This window comes from Vigna unguiculata, chromosome 7, assembly GCF_037176805.1.
Source record: "Vigna unguiculata cultivar grain cowpea cultivar isolate G323 ecotype 2 chromosome 7, ASM3717680v1, whole genome shotgun sequence".
Taxonomy (NCBI): Eukaryota; Viridiplantae; Streptophyta; class Magnoliopsida; order Fabales; family Fabaceae; genus Vigna; species Vigna unguiculata.
In genome coordinates, this window is record NC_140798.1 from 38707988 (window position 1) to 38726947 (window position 18960).

Here is an 18960-nt window from a genome sequence, read left to right on the forward strand (position 1 = left end):
AGATCTAGAACTGTGTCGTCATACTCCGCTGCCGTAAGGAGCTCTGTTAGGGTTACGTTTTCCCGATCGAACAGTGCTCAACTCCGTTTTCATATTCTGCGCAAGTCTCCTTCTAACCCTGCTCGTGGTTTTGCTACTATTTCGCTGGATAACCCTTTTCCCGTGTCTCTCATCTTTTTCCAGCACCTTGAGTCGCTCCTGGTTTTGCCGTTCACCACTGTTTAAGATCGAGGTCTCGTGCTAGTCTTTTCCAGGTAAGGGAAGCTAGGACTCTCAGTTGCTGGTGTTTTTCGCGGTTTTGCCGATTATTTCATGTCTGTATTGGTTGGTGGTCGTTGTGCCCGATTAGGATTGATTTAAGCATGTTTTGGTTTGTGGTTTTGGCTATTGTACGCGAAAACAGTGGCAGGTGCTGGTTTTCTCGCACAAGCTAGCTAATCTCGCCTAGGCGAGATTATTAGAGGCTCGCCCAGGTTTTTTGTCCCTCGAACTGTCGCTTAGGCGACTTGTGTTCTTTTTGAGCGAGGAGTGCTCTCGCCTAGGCGAGAAGGGGCTCGCCTGAGCGAGACCCCGCAGAGCCCCCTGTTCTTTCGTCGCGCCCTCGCCTAGGCGAGCTGGGATTCGCCTGAGCGAGAGGATCCCTCTCGCCTGAGCGAGAGGATCCCTCTCGCCTGAGCGAGAGGATCCCTCTCGCCTGAGCGAGCCCTGTTAGCTTGGGCAAGGCAGCAGGCAGGTTTTGATGTGGTTGTTAAATGGTTCACTGGTGTGTGGCTTGCTTATTTGACCCAAATGCTTTACTGGAAGGGTTGTGTGATAATGGCATGATTAATGCGTAAATTTGAAATGGAAATGGCACGTGGTTGATGGAATATGAATGAGAAAACGTGAGTTGCATGATTTGTTGATTATACATGATATGTATGTTTTGAGAAATTATTGATTGTGGGTGAAACATGTTTAAAGTATGGGTATGGCATAATTCCATGACTCTTGTAGTGAGAGATCTTGGTGGCGCCTCACCGGTTGAACGTAATTCCATGGACCCTTAAGGGGAGTCCCTGGTGGTGCCTCGACGAAAAGGACGTAATTCCACGGGGGGTTGTGGTGGTGCCTCAGGGCCAGGGCGTAATTCCACGGAGGCCACGTGGTGGTGCCTCCTGTAAGGGTATAATTCCATGAAGGCCTCGCGGTGACGCCTCATTTGTAGGGCATAATTCCATTGTCATGTGGTGGTGCCTCAGATATGGATCCGGATAGTCAAGTCTTATAGTTTTGAAAGGGGGTTTGATATATTATGTGTGGGTTCCCGTCATTTATGCTCGATTCTATGACTGAATGATAATTATTATAATGTATGAATCTTGTGCACTAGCTTAACCTTTTGCTTATTTGTATGGTTGTGTGTGTGGTCTCCCCCCTTTGCAATGATCATCAATTCTATTGATGTGAGCAGATGTGAGAAATCGAGGCAGTGGTAATAACGATGGAGATGCTACAGTGTGATGGTCATGGACAGGTATGAGCTCACTATGGAGCCCTCAGCTGAAGAAGTTATTGTCTATTTACCTTTCTATACAAGAACCGGTGTTGTTGTGTTTCATGTTATTTTGGGGTTAGGCAGTGTTGTGCCACCTTTTTTTGTTATGGATATGTTGGGGTACTGTGTACGTACTCTCTGAATATTTAATATATGTGACGTTTATTTAAATTGATTTTTATCTATTTAATTGGAACGCTACAAGATGAGATTTGCATCCTATTTATATACTATAAAATTATTTTATTTCTATAAAGTTGAATTTTTGTTAAAAATGGTCAGAACCATTAAGAATTTAGGCTCAGTTAGTTTTTTTAGTTTGGTGTTGTTTTCTTTGACATGAGTTTTTTCTAGCCTTTTATGCCTCCTTGTATTTTGTTTCTTTATTATTCCTTTTATGGATATTTATGTAATGATAGATGATACTAAAAGTTTTGGAGTGTCAATCCGCTTGGGATGCTACAATTTTATAATAATACCCAATATTATTTATTATTTATTAAAAAAATCAAACATATGATGTTATTAATTATTACTTTAACATATATAGAATAATAAAATTCATTATATTTTGGTAATATAATATACTTTAAATAAAATGAATTTATCATTTTAGTATAAAAATGGTATTTTGTTTTAATAAATGTAAAACGTTTTGCTAAGGGGTCCACAATGTTATTTGACTCGTACTTGTGTTCACAAATAACATTTTTTTTTCACATAGGAAAGCATTTAAAGAGGTCTCTTCATGCATGAAGTTTGAAAAGGCAAAATGGAATTTGGGAAAGAAGAATGGAATACTGGGGACACACGTTACCATCTATTTTAGTTCCAAATTGTGTCGGGTTTCATATTGGGACCAAATTTGGTGACATTAATTCCTATCAAACTAAATAATTAACCCTTTAAACGGATCAATTAAATTTCGCCGACAAATTTGGCATCACAATGAGGAAAGAAAAGTAGATCACACCAATTGGTGTAAAACCACAGTATTCATATGTTGTGATCACTGTTTATTACAAAACAGTAGATGAATTTACCCAACCAAAATAATGTTTTTTGTATGGACAAGTAATGGCTGTCTGCTTTATCAAAATGTTCCTTGATATAGTATTCTCAAAATGTTCCTTAAATATGTTGTCTTCAAATCAATAGACAAATTAGTTGAATCGAGGCTGTAGGATAGGCAATGGGTTAAAGTTGGAAGATGTAATGAATAATTAATATTTTATGTTATCGTTGGTATTTTGTTAGTGGAGAATTGAATACACAATTTCTTTTCCTTTTTTTCATATCTTTCAAACTAATTTTATAGTTTTTGTGAAAAAACAAATTAATCTCATAATTATTTTCACCTTTTATTATAATTTTTATTATTAAACCAAATTTATATTTTCTAAAATTAATTTTCAATTGAAGGTAAAATCAAAGTAAAGTATAATTTGTAGTTTTACAGTTCTTCGTATTGAGCTTGAAAAAATAGGAAAAATTAGTATGATATGTTCAACAGTCTTATATTAATTAAAAATTGTGAATAAAATAATTTATATATATATATATATATATATATATATTATTTTGATATTTTTTAAACAAATAAAACTGTAATAAAATTATAAGTATGAAAACAAATAATATCTTAAAATTGGTAATCAAAACAAAATTCTTATTCCTCTAAACAATGTGGGATTTATTGAGTGCATTAATAAAGATATATTTATATACATTCTAATAAAATAACATAATTGTAACATATTTTTATGTTATTAGGTTTAAATAGACTCAAATTATATGAAAAGTCGTAAGTCACACTATTCTTATCAACAAATTCCCATGATCGGTTTAATTGAAGTGTAGGGTTATTGGTATAGAAAAAAGGGAAAAAAAAATAATTTGTAACTGTTTTCAGTTTATAATTAATTACATATTTTAATGTGTCTAGCTATAGCGTGAATTAAAGAGATGCAATTACTCTTATTGATTTTGTTGTACATCATTAATTTCGTTGAAGATATTCTAAAGCTGGAAGAAAAAATTAAACACGGTTTCACTCATCATTCACATTTTGAAGGATAGATTGAATAATATTTTTCTTTTTATATTTGTTCTGTTGTTATGTAAAAAAAGTGTGTTTATCTATTATTAATTGAATTTACTATAATTAAGTGAAGTTTTTTTTTTCCTTTCCAACATTAGTGAGAGTCCTACTTGATGCACCAATTATTCAAATTTTTCTTTTGTGGTGTGAAGTTAAAGTTTGTCTGATATTAATAGAAGTTGCTTTTAAATAAGCAATCAAATAATGTTATCCTAATACAAATTAACAACAAAAACAATAAGCATGATCATTAATTAAATATCAGAGTTTAGCTTCTAAATATTGAACATAGTTTTAAACTAGTATTGATTAATTACTAGCAAATAAAGAAATACGTTTATATCTTTATTTGTTATCTTATGACTTACGTTTTAGTTAAAGTGCTTTAATTAAACATCTTGTACATGGTCCTATATAGGACGAAAATAGGACGAAAATAAATTCTAAGAGAAAGGATTTTGCTATTTTTCTATTCTGTGTAAAAATATGATTTCACTCCTTTGTTTCATTTTTTTTTTCTCTTACATTCTCTATTAAGCCGAATTAATAAGGACCATAAATGCTTCACCGCATTGAATATAAAATCCTTAGTTTATAGTTATCTCATAAAATAAAGAAAAAGGAGAAGGCCTTTTTTTACTAATTAAAAGTACATGAAGCTGATAGAATTTTTAGAATTTTTGAAAATACGATATATATATATATATATATATATATATATATATATATATATATATATATATATATATATATATATATATATATATATATATATATTATCTTATAGAAAAAACATATTTTTGTATTTTATTAATATATTTTATATATAAAGCAAAATATAATAAATATAAAATATAAAATATTTAAAATATCTGATTTCTAATTTAAAATAATAATAAATTTCTAAAATTAAAATATTTTTTAAAAATTAATTTAAATAAAAAATATTAAGTAATATTCGAAGCAACTTTAAATTTTATCTAGATTTTGCAGATGATGATGAACATTGAATAACGTACACCATAAAATACTGATGGTAAAAAACTGTTTTCAGTTTTTTCTTTTCTTTCAATTCAGATGTTAACTTTTGAATTTGACTATCATAAATATATGTTTTTGAATTAGTTGTATTTATTAGTTTATAATTGAAATTTCGACGCTATATCTCAATTGTTTTAAAACATTTTTTTTTTTTTTGCATTTTTATCATACCAATATAAGTGATTATATAAAAGTCATGTGATCAATGTTGGTATAACAGTGTAAGTATCACTTCCACACTATTTTCTCCAAGAAACTTTCAAAGCAAACAAGTGTGCTTATTAACAACTGTGATTAAGCACTAATTTCTCGTTGACCAAGGTTCCCCCACCCACTGCGCTGTTAGTGGCCGCAATCATGCTTAAACTCAAACTTAATTTTTCAGGTGAATTATTTATATTATATGTAGCTCGGATATAGATACGGATACCATACGAACATAGATATGGAGATATAGTTAGATTGAAAAATATAGGATACGGAATACAGTGTATATACATGTTAAGTTTGAAACGATCAACTAACACATTGTCAACTAATACAAAAATAAATCTATCTAATATCCAATATGCGAAAAATAGTAATAAAATAAAATTTATTTCTTATTTTAATCATCAAAATCATATTAAAGATAAAAAAATATTTTTCAGATTTGACATAATATATCCTACAGGTATCATACGAGTGTCGATATTCAATACGTGTCGAATACAGAACACGCCAAATATAGAAATTAAAAAAAATGACTTTTAAGTTATATATATATAAGCAAGCCATTTTCTTGTTTTAATTTCTTTTTTAACAACTATTTTAAATTGTAAAAGAAAACAACAATAATTATAAATCCGCATCTTCCAACAATAATTAACTCTAAAATTCACTATTATTCTTCTTCTTCTTTTTTGTAAAAATTGAGGATGATAGGAACTATAGTACAATCTACATAATTTACTTTCTATTATTTAAAATATCTTTTTCTAAATCATCTAATAAATTAATTTATTTTACATTTAGTTTTTTTTTTCCATTTCCATCGTTCTTTTATTTTCTTTTTCTAAACCAAATGGAATTGATTAGAGGAAAAAAAAAAAGAGTTTGTTGTTTGAAGTAAGAAATATAATGTTAGAAAAGAAAGTTTGGTAGGTTGAGTGTGTGGGTGGAAGACTCTCAACTCAACTCAAATGTCGTTGACCTTGTTTTGAATTTCCATGTTCAGTGCATGGCAATTACTATTGGATGAAGCAGCTCTCCTTGTTCTCTCCGTAGCCCTTTCATATCACCTTTTTACTATCTGCCACGTGTTTGAAAAAATGCCACGTCAAAGTTGTGAAATGATCGTTCTGAATTACTGCAATATTGGTCAGTGCTGCATTTAATGTTTCTAGCCCCTTACCTGTGAGCCGCACCATTTGTTTTCTTGCGGTTAGCCATAAATTTTGCATCACTTCTTCGAAGCATGGCATGTCCAAAGCTGTTTTATCAAAGTTGTTGAGTCCATTAAGTAGCGGTCACCATCAGAACCCGCCTCAACACAAGTGTAGCAGTAACCAAAAAGTACTCGCACCACCACAACCACCTTCGTCTCTTCGCTTCAAAGTGCTTTAATTAGCCTCACCTACAATTTCACGCTGCCTTCCATTTTTATACCCTCCATGCATTCTTCACCTATTGATCATCATCTCCTCCAATAACCCTTTCTTCCTCTCTTTCTCTCTCTTTCTCTCTCCCAAAAATGGTGACACTTTCTTTCTATGATCGCCTTACCTTCACTGCCTTGGCCCTCTTCGTATCAGGCCTCATTTTGTTCCTCATTCGCAGAACCAAATCCAAGAAGTTGAACCTTCCGCCAGGACCCCCCGGATGGCCTATTGTGGGGAACCTTTTCCAAGTTGCTCGTTCTGGGAAGCCTTTCTTTGAGTATGTGAACGATGTGAGGCTCAAATATGGCTCAATCTTCACCCTCAAGATGGGGAAGAGGACCATGATCATCCTCACCGAAGCAAAGCTCGTCCACGAGGCCATGATTCAAAAGGGGGCAACATATGCCACAAGGCCTCCTGAGAACCCCACCAGAACCATCTTCAGTGAGAACAAGTTCACCGTTAATGCGGCTCTGTATGGCCCCGTTTGGAAGGCTCTCAGGAGGAACATGGTGCAGAACATGCTGAGCTCCACCAGGCTCAAGGAGTTTCGCACTGTGAGGGACAACGCAATGGACAAGCTCATCAAAAGGCTCAAGGATGAAGCGGAGAACAACAGCGGGGTCGTTTGGGTGCTCAAAGATGCCAGGTTTGCTGTGTTTTGCATACTTGTGGCTATGTGTTTTGGTCTAGAGATGGATGAGAAAACAGTGGAGAGAATAGACCAGGTTATGAAGAATGTTTTAATCACCTTGGATCCCAGAATTGATGACTATCTTCCCATCCTAAGCCCCTTTTTCTCAAAGCAAAGAAAGAGAGCATTGGAGGTGCGTAGAGAACAGATTGAGTTTCTAGCCCCTATTATTGAGCAGAGAAGAAGGGCAATCCAAAACCCAGGGTCAGATAACACTGCCACAACATTTTCCTACCTGGACACACTCTTTGATCTGAAAATTGATGGGAAGAAATCAGCACCCTCGGATGCTGAATTGGTGACACTGTGCTCAGAGTTTCTTAATGGAGGCACGGACACAACAGCCACAGCGGTTGAATGGGGTATAGCACAGCTCATAGCGAACCCTGAGGTTCAGACAAAGCTGTATGAAGAAATTAAGAGGACGGTGGGGGAAAAGAAGGTGGATGAAAAGGACGTTGAGAAAATGCCTTACCTACATGCTGTGGTGAAGGAACTCCTAAGGAAGCACCCTCCAACACACTTTGTACTCACACATGCTGTCACAGAGCCTACCACTCTGGGAGGGTATGACATACCCGTTGATGCAAATGTTGAGGTGTTCACTCCAGCCATTGCTGAGGACCCCAAATTTTGGTCCAACCCTGAGAAATTTGACCCTGAGAGGTTCATCTCTGGGGGAGAGGAAGCAGACATAACTGGGGTCACAGGGGTGAAGATGATACCATTTGGGGTTGGGAGAAGAATATGCCCTGGCTTGGGAATGGCCACAGTGCATATTCACCTCATGATGGCTAGGATGGTGCAGGAGTTTGAATGGGGTGCTTACCCTCCAGAGAAGAAGTTGGATTTCAGTGGCAAGTGGGAGTTCACTGTGGTCATGAAAGAATCTCTAAGAGCAACCATCAAACCAAGAGAAAAACTGCAGTTGTAAAATTTTGCCGCTTCTGGTTTTTACAGATAACATAAAACCTTTATCATCATTAATATTATTACTATTATATATATACATCGTCATGTTTGTGGTTAATTTGCATACAACTGCAAGTTTAATCTCATCTCTGTTGTCTTAATTGGTCTGGTTTGTTCCGAGAAATTTGTTTTGGAGTTGTCACAAAAATGGATCTTTAGTGGATATTTACACTTGTCTTATTTATTATGTGAACATCCTTTTTGAAGAAATCCAGATCTAGTGTAGACATCACCTTTCCCCTTTGGAATGAAGTGAAAGCTTTGTTAGTTTTCTTCTTTTTCCCTTTTGCTGTCAATGAACTAATTGGCAATGGAAGCCATACTACACATATTTAGAGTTTAATTTTTTGGATTATAAAATCTTGTCTGTTTAAGCTTTGCACATTCTTTTAGCATATTCCTTGATGTGGCACTGAAGACATCTCAAATCAAGTAATGTTACTTAATGAAGCATTGTTATAGGAACATACGAACTGAATTTTTTTTACATATATTAATTAAAAATTAATGTATGAGTTCTCAACAGATTACTCCAAATCCTTACAATATGTAATCACTTGTTTGGTTTTGGAGGAAGGTGCTGCAGTTGAAAAGGAGAGTGAGATTTGTTAGACTTAATTGGCATTATATAGTAAAGTTAAGGGGAAAGAATTTGTGGTTAAGGAATTGTTGAAAAAGGAAGTTGGTAATGAATGAATCCACTTTTGTTGGCTTTAAATTCGTATGAGTCCGGAAAGTGATGTGCAAGTAGCAGGAGCATAGTAGAAGACTGAGACGATTTGGACATAGAAATAACAGAGAAAGCAATGGTTGAAGAAGACAAATAACTGCCATGTTAAACGTTTTGCAGAGATGTTATGTACTTAGCTCCCTCTCTCTGCCTCTGCCAATCAATACACACACGTCACACCTATGCATAGTTAATGCATGTCTCATGCTTCGGATTTTTTAACACGGACAGACAATAAAGATTTAACATTAAGAACCATGATACCGTATTTGTCTTATAATTTTAAGGTTCAAGGTTTACACTTAGTGTGTTATCTTTAACCTACCCCAGTTAAGGTCTTCAAACAATTTTCCTATTTCTACTTAAACCAGACTTTGAACATCTTTTTTAAACTCTCCAACTAAGTATGCAAAACGTTGAAAGAATAGATGTTTTTCTGCAAAAAATTACATAGAAAAGTTTCGAGCAGTGAACAAACATACCAAGAAATAATGAATAATGAAAACCTTGAAGCGTGTGGGGTTAGAATGGTCCACACACTCTGCGTTACATTGTACTTTTACGGGTTGGGCAGTGCGCAGAGTGGACCGAAGATTCACCGTCACTCAAATTCCCAACTAATATTACATTACATCCCCCTCGGTCAACCTCAGCCTCTCCTATGAAGCTATATATGATATCACCCACTTTTATGATTTTAGATTTCAAACTAAACTAAAAACCGATTCATTCAATTTTTCTTTCTAATTTAGCTTTACTTCTTGTTTATAACAAGAATGAAGTTAGGATCGTTGGGTCATGAGAGCGATGGGTTCTTTTCAATCCTTCAATACTTTTCTTCCGGCGAAACGGTTAGGTGGCGCTGGACGTAGATATTTATTGTGTTCAATTAGATTTTACATACAATTTTATAATATCTAATTTTGTTATTCTTGGCACTGCGTTAAATATTGTGGACAACTTTTTTAGTATTATTAAATATACTATGGACTTTTTATTAAAAAAAAATCTCGTAACTGTATAATAAATTATCATCAAGATAAATCTGATAAAATAAAACATTATTAAGGATACATCTATGTAATTAATGGTGACAAAGTCGTGTCTTATCCCATCTGATAGCGATTAATACTTTTAAACTAAATTTACGTGAATACTCAAATCAATTTATTTATTGCATGTCGATATGTATTGATAAAGTCTACGAAACTCATAAATAACCCTCATGCTATGCTATAAGTGAACACACACACCAAAAACATACATATATATATATATATATATATATATATATATATATATATAAATAAGAGTAGCTTATTGTTCACAATTTATTTTTTGCTAAAACATATTAAAATTTCAGAATACTTATTTTCTAAGCATTCATTAACACAATGGTCCACCATTTATTACGTGTAATTCAGAGAATTTAAGTAATGTACTTCGTAAAAATTATCCCAAATCTAGCATGTATGTTTTTTGTAGTGGTTTAGATTAGATGTAATGGAAACCGATATATTTATTATTTGGCTGAAAATAATTATATCGAGGAAGGAAGATATTTTCTCTCCTTATGTTTTTCCTTCCTATATTGAGTAGAGGAATAATAAGATGACATGACAGATCACCCATCCATGTAGATATTGTTTGAAATTATTCCAAGATTTTTGCATCGAGTATAATATATATATATATATATATATATATATATATATATATATATATATATATATATATATATAAACTATCTTATATATTTATTTCTTTCTAAGTTTGAATTTATTAAATAATTTTATATTAATTTTATTATTACTAATTTCGTACCGTATTTATATTTTACTATTTTTACGTTTTTTTATGATTACTTAAATTTTGTATTAATATTTATATAATTATAATTTTTTATATATTTAATATTGGATAATTATGTATATTGACATTAAATATTTATTAATATATGTTTTTCTCTTATGATTTTTATCTTTTGTAAAATTATTATTTAATTAATATTTAAAATAATTAAAAGATAAGTAAGGACAAAAATACTAATATATTTACAAATAGGATAAAAGTTCTATATTCATTAAATATAAAATAACGAAATGAAATTAAATATCTATATTGGGATGTCAACGGGTAGGGTACGGGTAGTAGCTCTCCCGTACCCTACTCGCTGGATAAATATTCGCTCCGTACCTGTATCCATATCCGTCGGGTATCCGTTATGCGGGTACTCGTCTATTTTTTTCATATCCGCGGATATCTACGAGTACCCGTGGGTATTTACAAAAATATTTAAAAAAATAAATATTTACCCATAATTAGTGCTTAGATCAACAAGTCTCCTTCCTCCGATTGATTCTTGAAAAACAAACAAATAAAAAATCACTATCAATTTATATTGTAGTTTATTTTTGAATAGAATATTAAAGAAATTACTAACTTCATCAATGTCTATCTCTTGCAACATTGTATAAAGTTTCATGGTTGTCCAATTTTAATCTAGAAGAGTCTTAAAACATAAGAAGTTCAGTAAAAATTTCTAACAATCACTTAATTAAAATATCTAAGTAAAAATGTTAATTTCTTTACTTTCCATGTTGGTCCATAACCAGTCTTAGAGACACATCAATGCCTCTACAGTATATGGAAGTAATTTACTCATTTGTGGGGTAAGAATCTGACCACCATTATTGAATGAAGACAATATATATATATATATATATATATATATATATATATATATATATATATATATATATATATATATAAGGATAAAGTTTAGCGGGTACGGGTATCCACGGGTACGGATACTATGATACCCATACCCGCAGGTAATGGGTATCCAATCTTAATATCCATTTTCTACCCGTTGCGGGTTTTATCCGCAGATATCCGCGGATACGAATTTTTTTGACATCTCTAATTGCCATATTTCATAAATAGTAAATGTACCAGTTTATACATACACTACATTTCATTATAAAATTTTGACCGTGGTTTCTAATTACTAATATCTTTAAAATATTTATTAGGGCACTTTTAACGTGGTTTCTAATGCAAAAAAGTTATATTTTTCAATGGGTTGTTAATGCAATGGAAGTATAAATTTAATGGCATATACCTTCTTACATATAAGAATTGTTTTTTTTTTTTTATTGAAACAATGTTGTTGAGAGAGAAATGAGTTTGAATTGTTGAAAGAGTTTATTGTGAGAGTTGAATAAAAGGTGGTAAAAAATTGTTGGAAGAGTAGCATAGTTGCATCATTAAAAATAGAAACAGAAGTAAGAGAAATCCTGTGGGCTAAGGAAGTAAGTTGTGGGCGATGAAGTTTTGTTGGTTGGAAGTGTGAGGTTCTAATTAATGGTGAGAGGGTGAAGAAACATCTTCACTGTGGACCACTTTCTCCTAACTTTCCCACCATTAACTCTACCCTTATAAACACAAACAACTTTACCATTTCATAACACAGTACAATATTTTTCTATGTAATCAAAATAAATATAACAATTAATTATAATTTATAGAAATAAATATTAACTTCGTTAGTATGGTCAGTGTCATTAGTTATTGCTTAGATTGACGTTGCAATTACTGTTATAATTAAAAAATAAATTTTATGTATCTTTAATATTATTGGGTACGGTGACATCCTCACAAAATCTTATTATTAATTGATAGGTGTATAATCATTCAGGTCTAACAATACCGATTTAACATGATCTAAGTTTAACATTTTAAATTTAAATTTAATGTTAAATATATTTTTAATCTTTTTAAGTCTGAGTGAATTTTGGAATTAGTCTATTTTGAAACTTTAGACTAATTTAGTCCTTTACGTGAATTTACTTGATGTTTTTTTGAAACAATTCGAAATACGTGAATTTAGTTTTTTTAATCCAATTTTGTTAAGTTTATTTGATGTTTCGTACACATTTCAGGATTGAATTTGAGTTGTTTATACTATTTGACATATTTTTGCTTTAATATAAAGTCAAATACTATCCTGAAACGTGCTTGAAATGTCAAATAAACTTAACAAAATTTGATTAAAAAGACTAAATTCACGTATGTTGATAAATGAAAGATCAAATTGGTCCAACGTTTCAAAATAAACTAATTCCAAAATTCAGTCAAAGTTAAAGAAAAAATATATATTTAACCTTTAAATTTATATTCAACACTTTCACATTTCGAATTAGACAGGATTAAAATGATCGAAAAAAAGAAGTAAGTAAAGTTGGAGATAAAAAAAAAGTGAGGTGACATCAAAATTATATTTTGAAGGAAAAATTTACTTTTATAGTTAATAATTTTGAGTTGGATGAAATAACAGAAAGTTTAGAATATTGATATTTTGACCTATTATTTTTTTATCACTTTTAATTCATTACTTTAATTATCTTTAAATTATCACATTATATTATTATAAAAATTAAAAATAAATAATTGAACGATGATTGAAATAATATATTAAAGAAAAACGAAAATAAAATTATCATTATTCAAAAGTTTAATCCAACCCATATCCAACCTCCGCATTTATCCATATAATTTACACATTTAAATCGAATTTACTTACAACTAACCAATTCTTTTTTTCCTTTTCGAATTTTATCGTTTCGTACGGTTTAAACACTTTTGCTCAGGCCTACCTACGGGACTCGACTTTGATCCATACGGACTAGGATAAAAAAAAAGTTTATGTGGGTATAAAATTCAAGAAAAAGAAGTCTAACGACCAAAGTTGATCGATCAATTATTTTTTAAAGTAAAATATTTTATTTAAAATAAATAATATTCATTTAAGAAAATATTTATATACATAAGAAGTATCTCTTTAATCTTAATCTACATCAATATTAACATAATTGGCATAGATTATGTCATATCAACTTGGATTAAGATGTATCTGAATACGTGCTTTTCATTATTAAAATGTGATTTAATTTTGTAGACAGTTTAGACCCTACAACACCGTCTAACCAACTTATCATTATTAAAAGTAATAATAGCACTTTTAATGTTTATATATTATAATTTATTTTATATAGATTTTTCTTTTCATTATCAGTCTATTAAACTATTTTAGAATCTATCATAACCAAAAAAATTCAACATAAAATAAGTTTTTCTAACAATGTTGATCTAATATGTGGTTAAGCTTAAAAAGGGCTATAGCTAGCAAGTAAACTAGGTTTAGACTTTAAGTATGCCAAACTTATTTAAACAAAATCTTTTCCACCCGTATCACAAAAGAAAGTGAAGAGGCCCACAAAAAGAGTTTGTGATTCCTCCCTTTAAAACCGCTCTTCTAGATTGATCCTTTCCCCAGTCACAACTATATTTTCACAAGAAACTATGGATCATAGTTATGGCACCTTCCTTAAAATATAAAGGAGAAAAATCACCAACTGAACCTGATTAAAAAAACTATTGTTACAAAAGTCAATTGTTGGATATGAAGTCAAGATACATTAATTGAACAGCATGGCTTGAATTGATACAAAGGTTTGTTGGGGAAGAACACAGCTAAAGCTCCACCTGATCTTCAACTAATTACAATTAAAAAGGGAAAAGAGAGAAATAGAGATAGAATTGAAATACTATTTAGTATCAACAAATTCTAGAAGAATCTAGATTCTCTGTTGAGTTTTTAGTACTGTTTCTACTAATCCTTTCAAAATGCAATGACATTTGTATATTAAAAAAGTTTTTAATATATTTTAAAACATCAAACTCAGTGTCTATATGTCTATCTTGAAAACTCAAGAAAAAATCGACACAAAATTCAGTAAATAATCCAAATTTCCAAATTTCACGACAAGATAGGAGAAACAGTAAAAAGCGGCTCAGGGGAGGAAGGGGTGTTCTCTGCTATATATACAGTAAAAGATATTAACCATCCATTCAACCTGCTAAAGCATTTCACATTTTCAATCCAGTAACTTTTGTACTAAATGTGTGATTTGAAAGTATGATAGTGAAGCTATGATTTCCATGAAAACAATCAATTCTGGAAGTTTGATGGACTCTCTACATGCTTCTTCCCTTCATCTTTAACGAAGTCACCCTCACTTAAACATATGATGTTGTCTAATGAAACTGCTCCACCAACCTCAGATGGAAAATGATCTTCTTCTACAGGATTCACCCCATGGTTGTCAGGGGTTCTTGATGATAATCCATTATCATCCATCATACACTGATAATGTTGCGTGTCAAAGGATTCTATTCCAGGTTGCAAAGCAGAGCTGAACAAGGGTTGCATTAACCACTTTCTATCTGGAAATTCGCGCAACGATATTCGACAAACAGGACATGTGGAATTCTGCTGCAGCCATAGATCTATGCAGGTCACATGGAAGGAGTGTCCACAAAAAGGGAGAATACGCAGCATATCCTCACCTTGGTATTCTGAGAGGCACACTGTGCATCTACAAAAACAATGAAATTGAACGTTCAAAACAAGGAGATTATTATCTGAATGAGAAATGTTATCAATAATCTCATATGTGAAACTTCATGAGAAAACCTAAAGCACTCTCCTCAGTTAAGTTCCTTACAGCATAAACCACACAAAAAAACTTCATACCATTTTGTATCCTTTGTAAGAATTATAGGAAACCATTGGGGTCAACCACTTCCGAAGCTGTATTTAACTTTCCAAATTTGTGGTATGATTAGATGGCACTGTCATCCCACAAGTTTTGCCTACATAACTGTCTTTTTGTCGTAATGTGTCAAGGTTATTAAAGGATCATCAGTATATAATAACCTTCCAGACATTACGACAAGAGGTAGTTAGTAGACAAATCTTGTGGGAGATTAGTACAACTAATTCATATCATAAATAGTTTTTGTAAGATTTGTTGATATGACTATGCCATGATAAAATTAGTCATGAGAGGATCCATTCCCATGGCATACACGTATAGAGTAAAGAAATTCACTCTATCATAAGCTTCTTTTGCAGGAAAACAACAAAAGTGATGGTGATAGAACAATCTAAGTAAGACTCTGACAAGAGTTAGCCAATGGAAACTATTATCATATAACTTTCTCATGAGTCATGACAGATACATACGTTTTCAAATTAAAGAACATACGAGATGTCAAAGTTCGTACTGATGCATAATAACATACTGATGCCTAACATGACCTTATTTGGAGAAGACTTACCATTAGAAACCACAGAAAAAAAGAAAAAGGCTATGGGATTGACACCTTCATTACAAATTCCTGTGCATGCAATTCTTTTTTAACTTAACTACTGAAATAGGCATAAACTACCTTATGCTATTTTGCCATAAGAGTATCATACAGTAATGAATATATAAATGAGAAACAGATATTCAAACATACTGAGAATTTTCTGCTGCAGCAAAAAACTTGTCACTGAACTTCTTTGTTGGAAATTTGGCTACAGTCACGCGTTCGAGACCATGGGAACCCCGCTCCACCTAAACACGGGAAAAAGGTCTAATTGATAATAAATCCAATTCAAATAAAATGACATCATATTTATTAGGAAAACAACACAAAGCTTGCACTGCATCAATTTACATATATAAATAAATAAAAAATTCAGTTGCTATGTTATATCAGTGTAAAGTGTAAAAATCTGTATGCCATATATATGTCATGATTAGTATCACTTTTAAGATAATTATTATAAATTTAACAAAAATATTTTGTAATTGGATGATAATGCAAAACCCTTTACACTGCCATGTGCATGGTCTATGCGTATCAAAAATGGAAAAATAATATAAATAAGGGGCATAGACCATTTAATCAAAAAGTGGAGAAATTTCTTTTACTCTGTCAACCAACTAACAGAAATTGTGCTAAATTTGTTGACTTTCACATGAATCACCTTGAGAGTCATAACATAACTTCAAATTATTTGAGAGAGTAATTTTTTACGCCAACAGTGGATAGTGGATAAAACTTAAACTCCAAAAAATAATGATACTAACAGCAGAAATTTTAAGATTAACTTGAAAACTGAAAAAATGTGCACCATGCTGAGATTGGATCTGGAGACAATAGGAAAGGATCTCCTTGCAGCATTCAAGTGAATTCGAGCACATATGAGCCTGGTGCAGACGAAAACAATGAACATGGTGCTCACCGCAAACCCAATCACAGTCATCACCAGGTTAATCCCAGAAGAAATCATTTTGCAAAATAAAAAAAAAAAATCCCAAATTGATAAAGAACCCTCCAATTTCAGATTCCAGCCGAAAAGGCCCCAGTTGAACAGTGAACACTAACAGACACCGCCAGCAACTTCCTCCATGGGTTTCAGATGAGAATCCGAAGTGAGCTACACGCGCTGGCACTAAAGATGCATGCTTTTCTGGGTGGGTATGGAGGTGAAAGGTGAATCAGATAATGGTGGTGTGAGAGGGTGAGAATTGGGACTGTTGTATTGTCCCAGAGACAGAGAGAAAGCAAACCCTAGAAGGCATGGTGGGTGAGTTGGTGAAGAGTGAGAGTGAGAAAGGGGTGAAAGATCTAAGGGTAATGATTGCTATGATCAAGATTTTTTAGATCTAAATCAAGTTTTGAAGTACTGTTCTTTGGCTATGGAACAAAGAAGATGAAGGATGATGACTCACTGGGGTGTTGTAGACTTTTTTACTTCATTAAGAAGAGTGTTGTGCTAACATAAATATTTTTATATTATCATCTAATTTACATTTGACCAAGGAGATGTGAATGAACTATACAAATTTAATTTAATTGATGGTATTTAACTTTTTTTTCATATAAATTAAATTGGATTTATATATGGGAAGTAAAAATAATAATAAAAGATACAAAGAAAATATATTAAAAACTAAAAACTTTAAAATCTATAATATGAAAATAATATGCTAATCAATATGTATAATTAATTACCCATGTTTGTAAATGTTTAATTATTATTTATGTATATATAATTAATCGTGTTTGCAATTGTAATTAAATAATATTATTAATATTTTTTAATATATTTTATTATATATGATAAAATGAATAATTAAAATAAAAGCATTAAAATAATCAATAAATAAATTTATTACTTTGTTAGTATACGTTTTATATTATGACAAAGGTAAAATTGAAAAAAAAACGAAAAAAAAACAATAAGTTAATTAATTTAATTTTTTATGTTTACTTTAACATTTTCTTTCTAAATATAATTTACTTTTAAAGTTTTATGATAAATTTATATTTTAAATTTCACTTACATTTTCAGAAAAAAAAACAAATTAAAGTGTTCTTAAAGATTTATTTTCTAAATATGTTAATATATAATTAAATTTAATTTAATTTCCTCATATTTTTTTTTCTTAATTGAACAATTTCACTTTTCCTTATCCTACCATTCTTCTTCTTCTTCTTCTTTTTCATTTTCTACTCTTGTCAATTCAAACAAAATTATAAAATCAATTTTTTTGGTATACACAAAAGTTTCATGTATATGATGTCGAGTCAAATATGATAACTTCCAAAAAGTAATATGTGTTCTATTTTTATTTTTGGAAATTTTAAGAAAAAAGTTAGTAAGCAGTATTACTACTACTTTTAGTAAATTATTGAAATTCTTTCTCTCCCTTCTTTTCCGATCACAGAAGAAGGTTTTCCTTTTTTTTTTTTCTTCTTTCTTGTCTTGATCCAATCAAGGAAGAGGATGGTGATTAAACAATTGAATAATAAACTAATTGATCAGAAAGCGAATAATTGCTCCATTAATTAAATCAGAGAGTGGTTATAAGGTGAGAATCAAGTTAGAATTTAATACATGAAAGATTCTTTACGAAATTATATGTGATAGTTACATGTATGGCCTCCTTTTTCAGTTTCACCAATCTGCACTCATCTATTCTTGTATACATTTTTTTTAACTTTAAAAAACTTGAAGTTTGATTCCTCTAATTTGAGGGACCACACCTTAAAATGCAGTAACAAACCTTAATTTAAAAAAAAAAATATAATAAATCAAACATATATTTAACAAAATTTAAAACCCTCATAATTTGAAATGTTATTTATTTACTCAATGGTTATTTTTATATTTATCCTCTAACATACATTCATGTTATTCAGCACACTTTTTTTAGTAGTTTTATCATATAATTTTAGAAAACTATTTTTGAAAAGAAAAGAACAAAATAAGTCTGATAACTGTATTATTCATAGAAGTTGAGTTGTACTTGAGTGATGTCACACCTTCCCATATTTTTCCAC

At 31.4% G+C, this 18960-nt stretch overlaps 2 protein-coding genes across 2 annotated transcripts; one reads left to right on the plus strand and one right to left on the minus strand.

Annotated features, from left to right (window-relative positions):
* The first annotated feature begins 6198 nt into the window (after positions 1 to 6198).
* On the plus strand, positions 6199 to 8267 carry LOC114189475 (cytochrome P450 77A3). Its single transcript, XM_028078037.2, has one exon. The coding sequence runs from the start codon at positions 6412 to 6414 to the stop codon at positions 7945 to 7947; it is 1536 nt and encodes a 511-aa protein (XP_027933838.1). The 5' UTR covers positions 6199 to 6411; the 3' UTR covers positions 7948 to 8267.
* Positions 8268 to 14508: 6241 nt separating this feature from the next.
* Positions 14509 to 17274, minus strand: LOC114192594 (putative RING-H2 finger protein ATL61). The gene is made up of 3 exons (XM_028082367.2): positions 16745 to 17274; positions 16084 to 16181; positions 14509 to 15155 (listed from the first exon to the last, which is right to left on the minus strand). Exons 1-3 carry the CDS (start codon positions 16901 to 16903, stop codon positions 14729 to 14731), a joined length of 684 nt encoding a protein of 227 aa, XP_027938168.1. The 5' UTR covers positions 16904 to 17274; the 3' UTR covers positions 14509 to 14728.
* Between the last annotated feature and the right edge of the window lie 1686 nt (positions 17275 to 18960).

Coding starts and splice junctions, on each gene's coding strand:
- LOC114189475 (XM_028078037.2), top strand. CDS start 6,412: ATGGTGACACTTTCTTTCTATGATCGCCTTACCTTCACTGCCTTGGCC.
- LOC114192594 (XM_028082367.2), bottom strand. CDS start 16,903: ATGATTTCTTCTGGGATTAACCTGGTGATGACTGTGATTGGGTTTGCG. Junction 16,182..16,744: donor CCAGATCCAATCTCAGCATG/GTGCACATTTTT, acceptor TCCCGTGTTTAG/GTGGAGCGGGGTTCCCATGG. Junction 15,156..16,083: donor GCTGCAGCAGAAAATTCTCA/GTATGTTTGAAT, acceptor TTGTTTTTGTAG/ATGCACAGTGTGCCTCTCAG.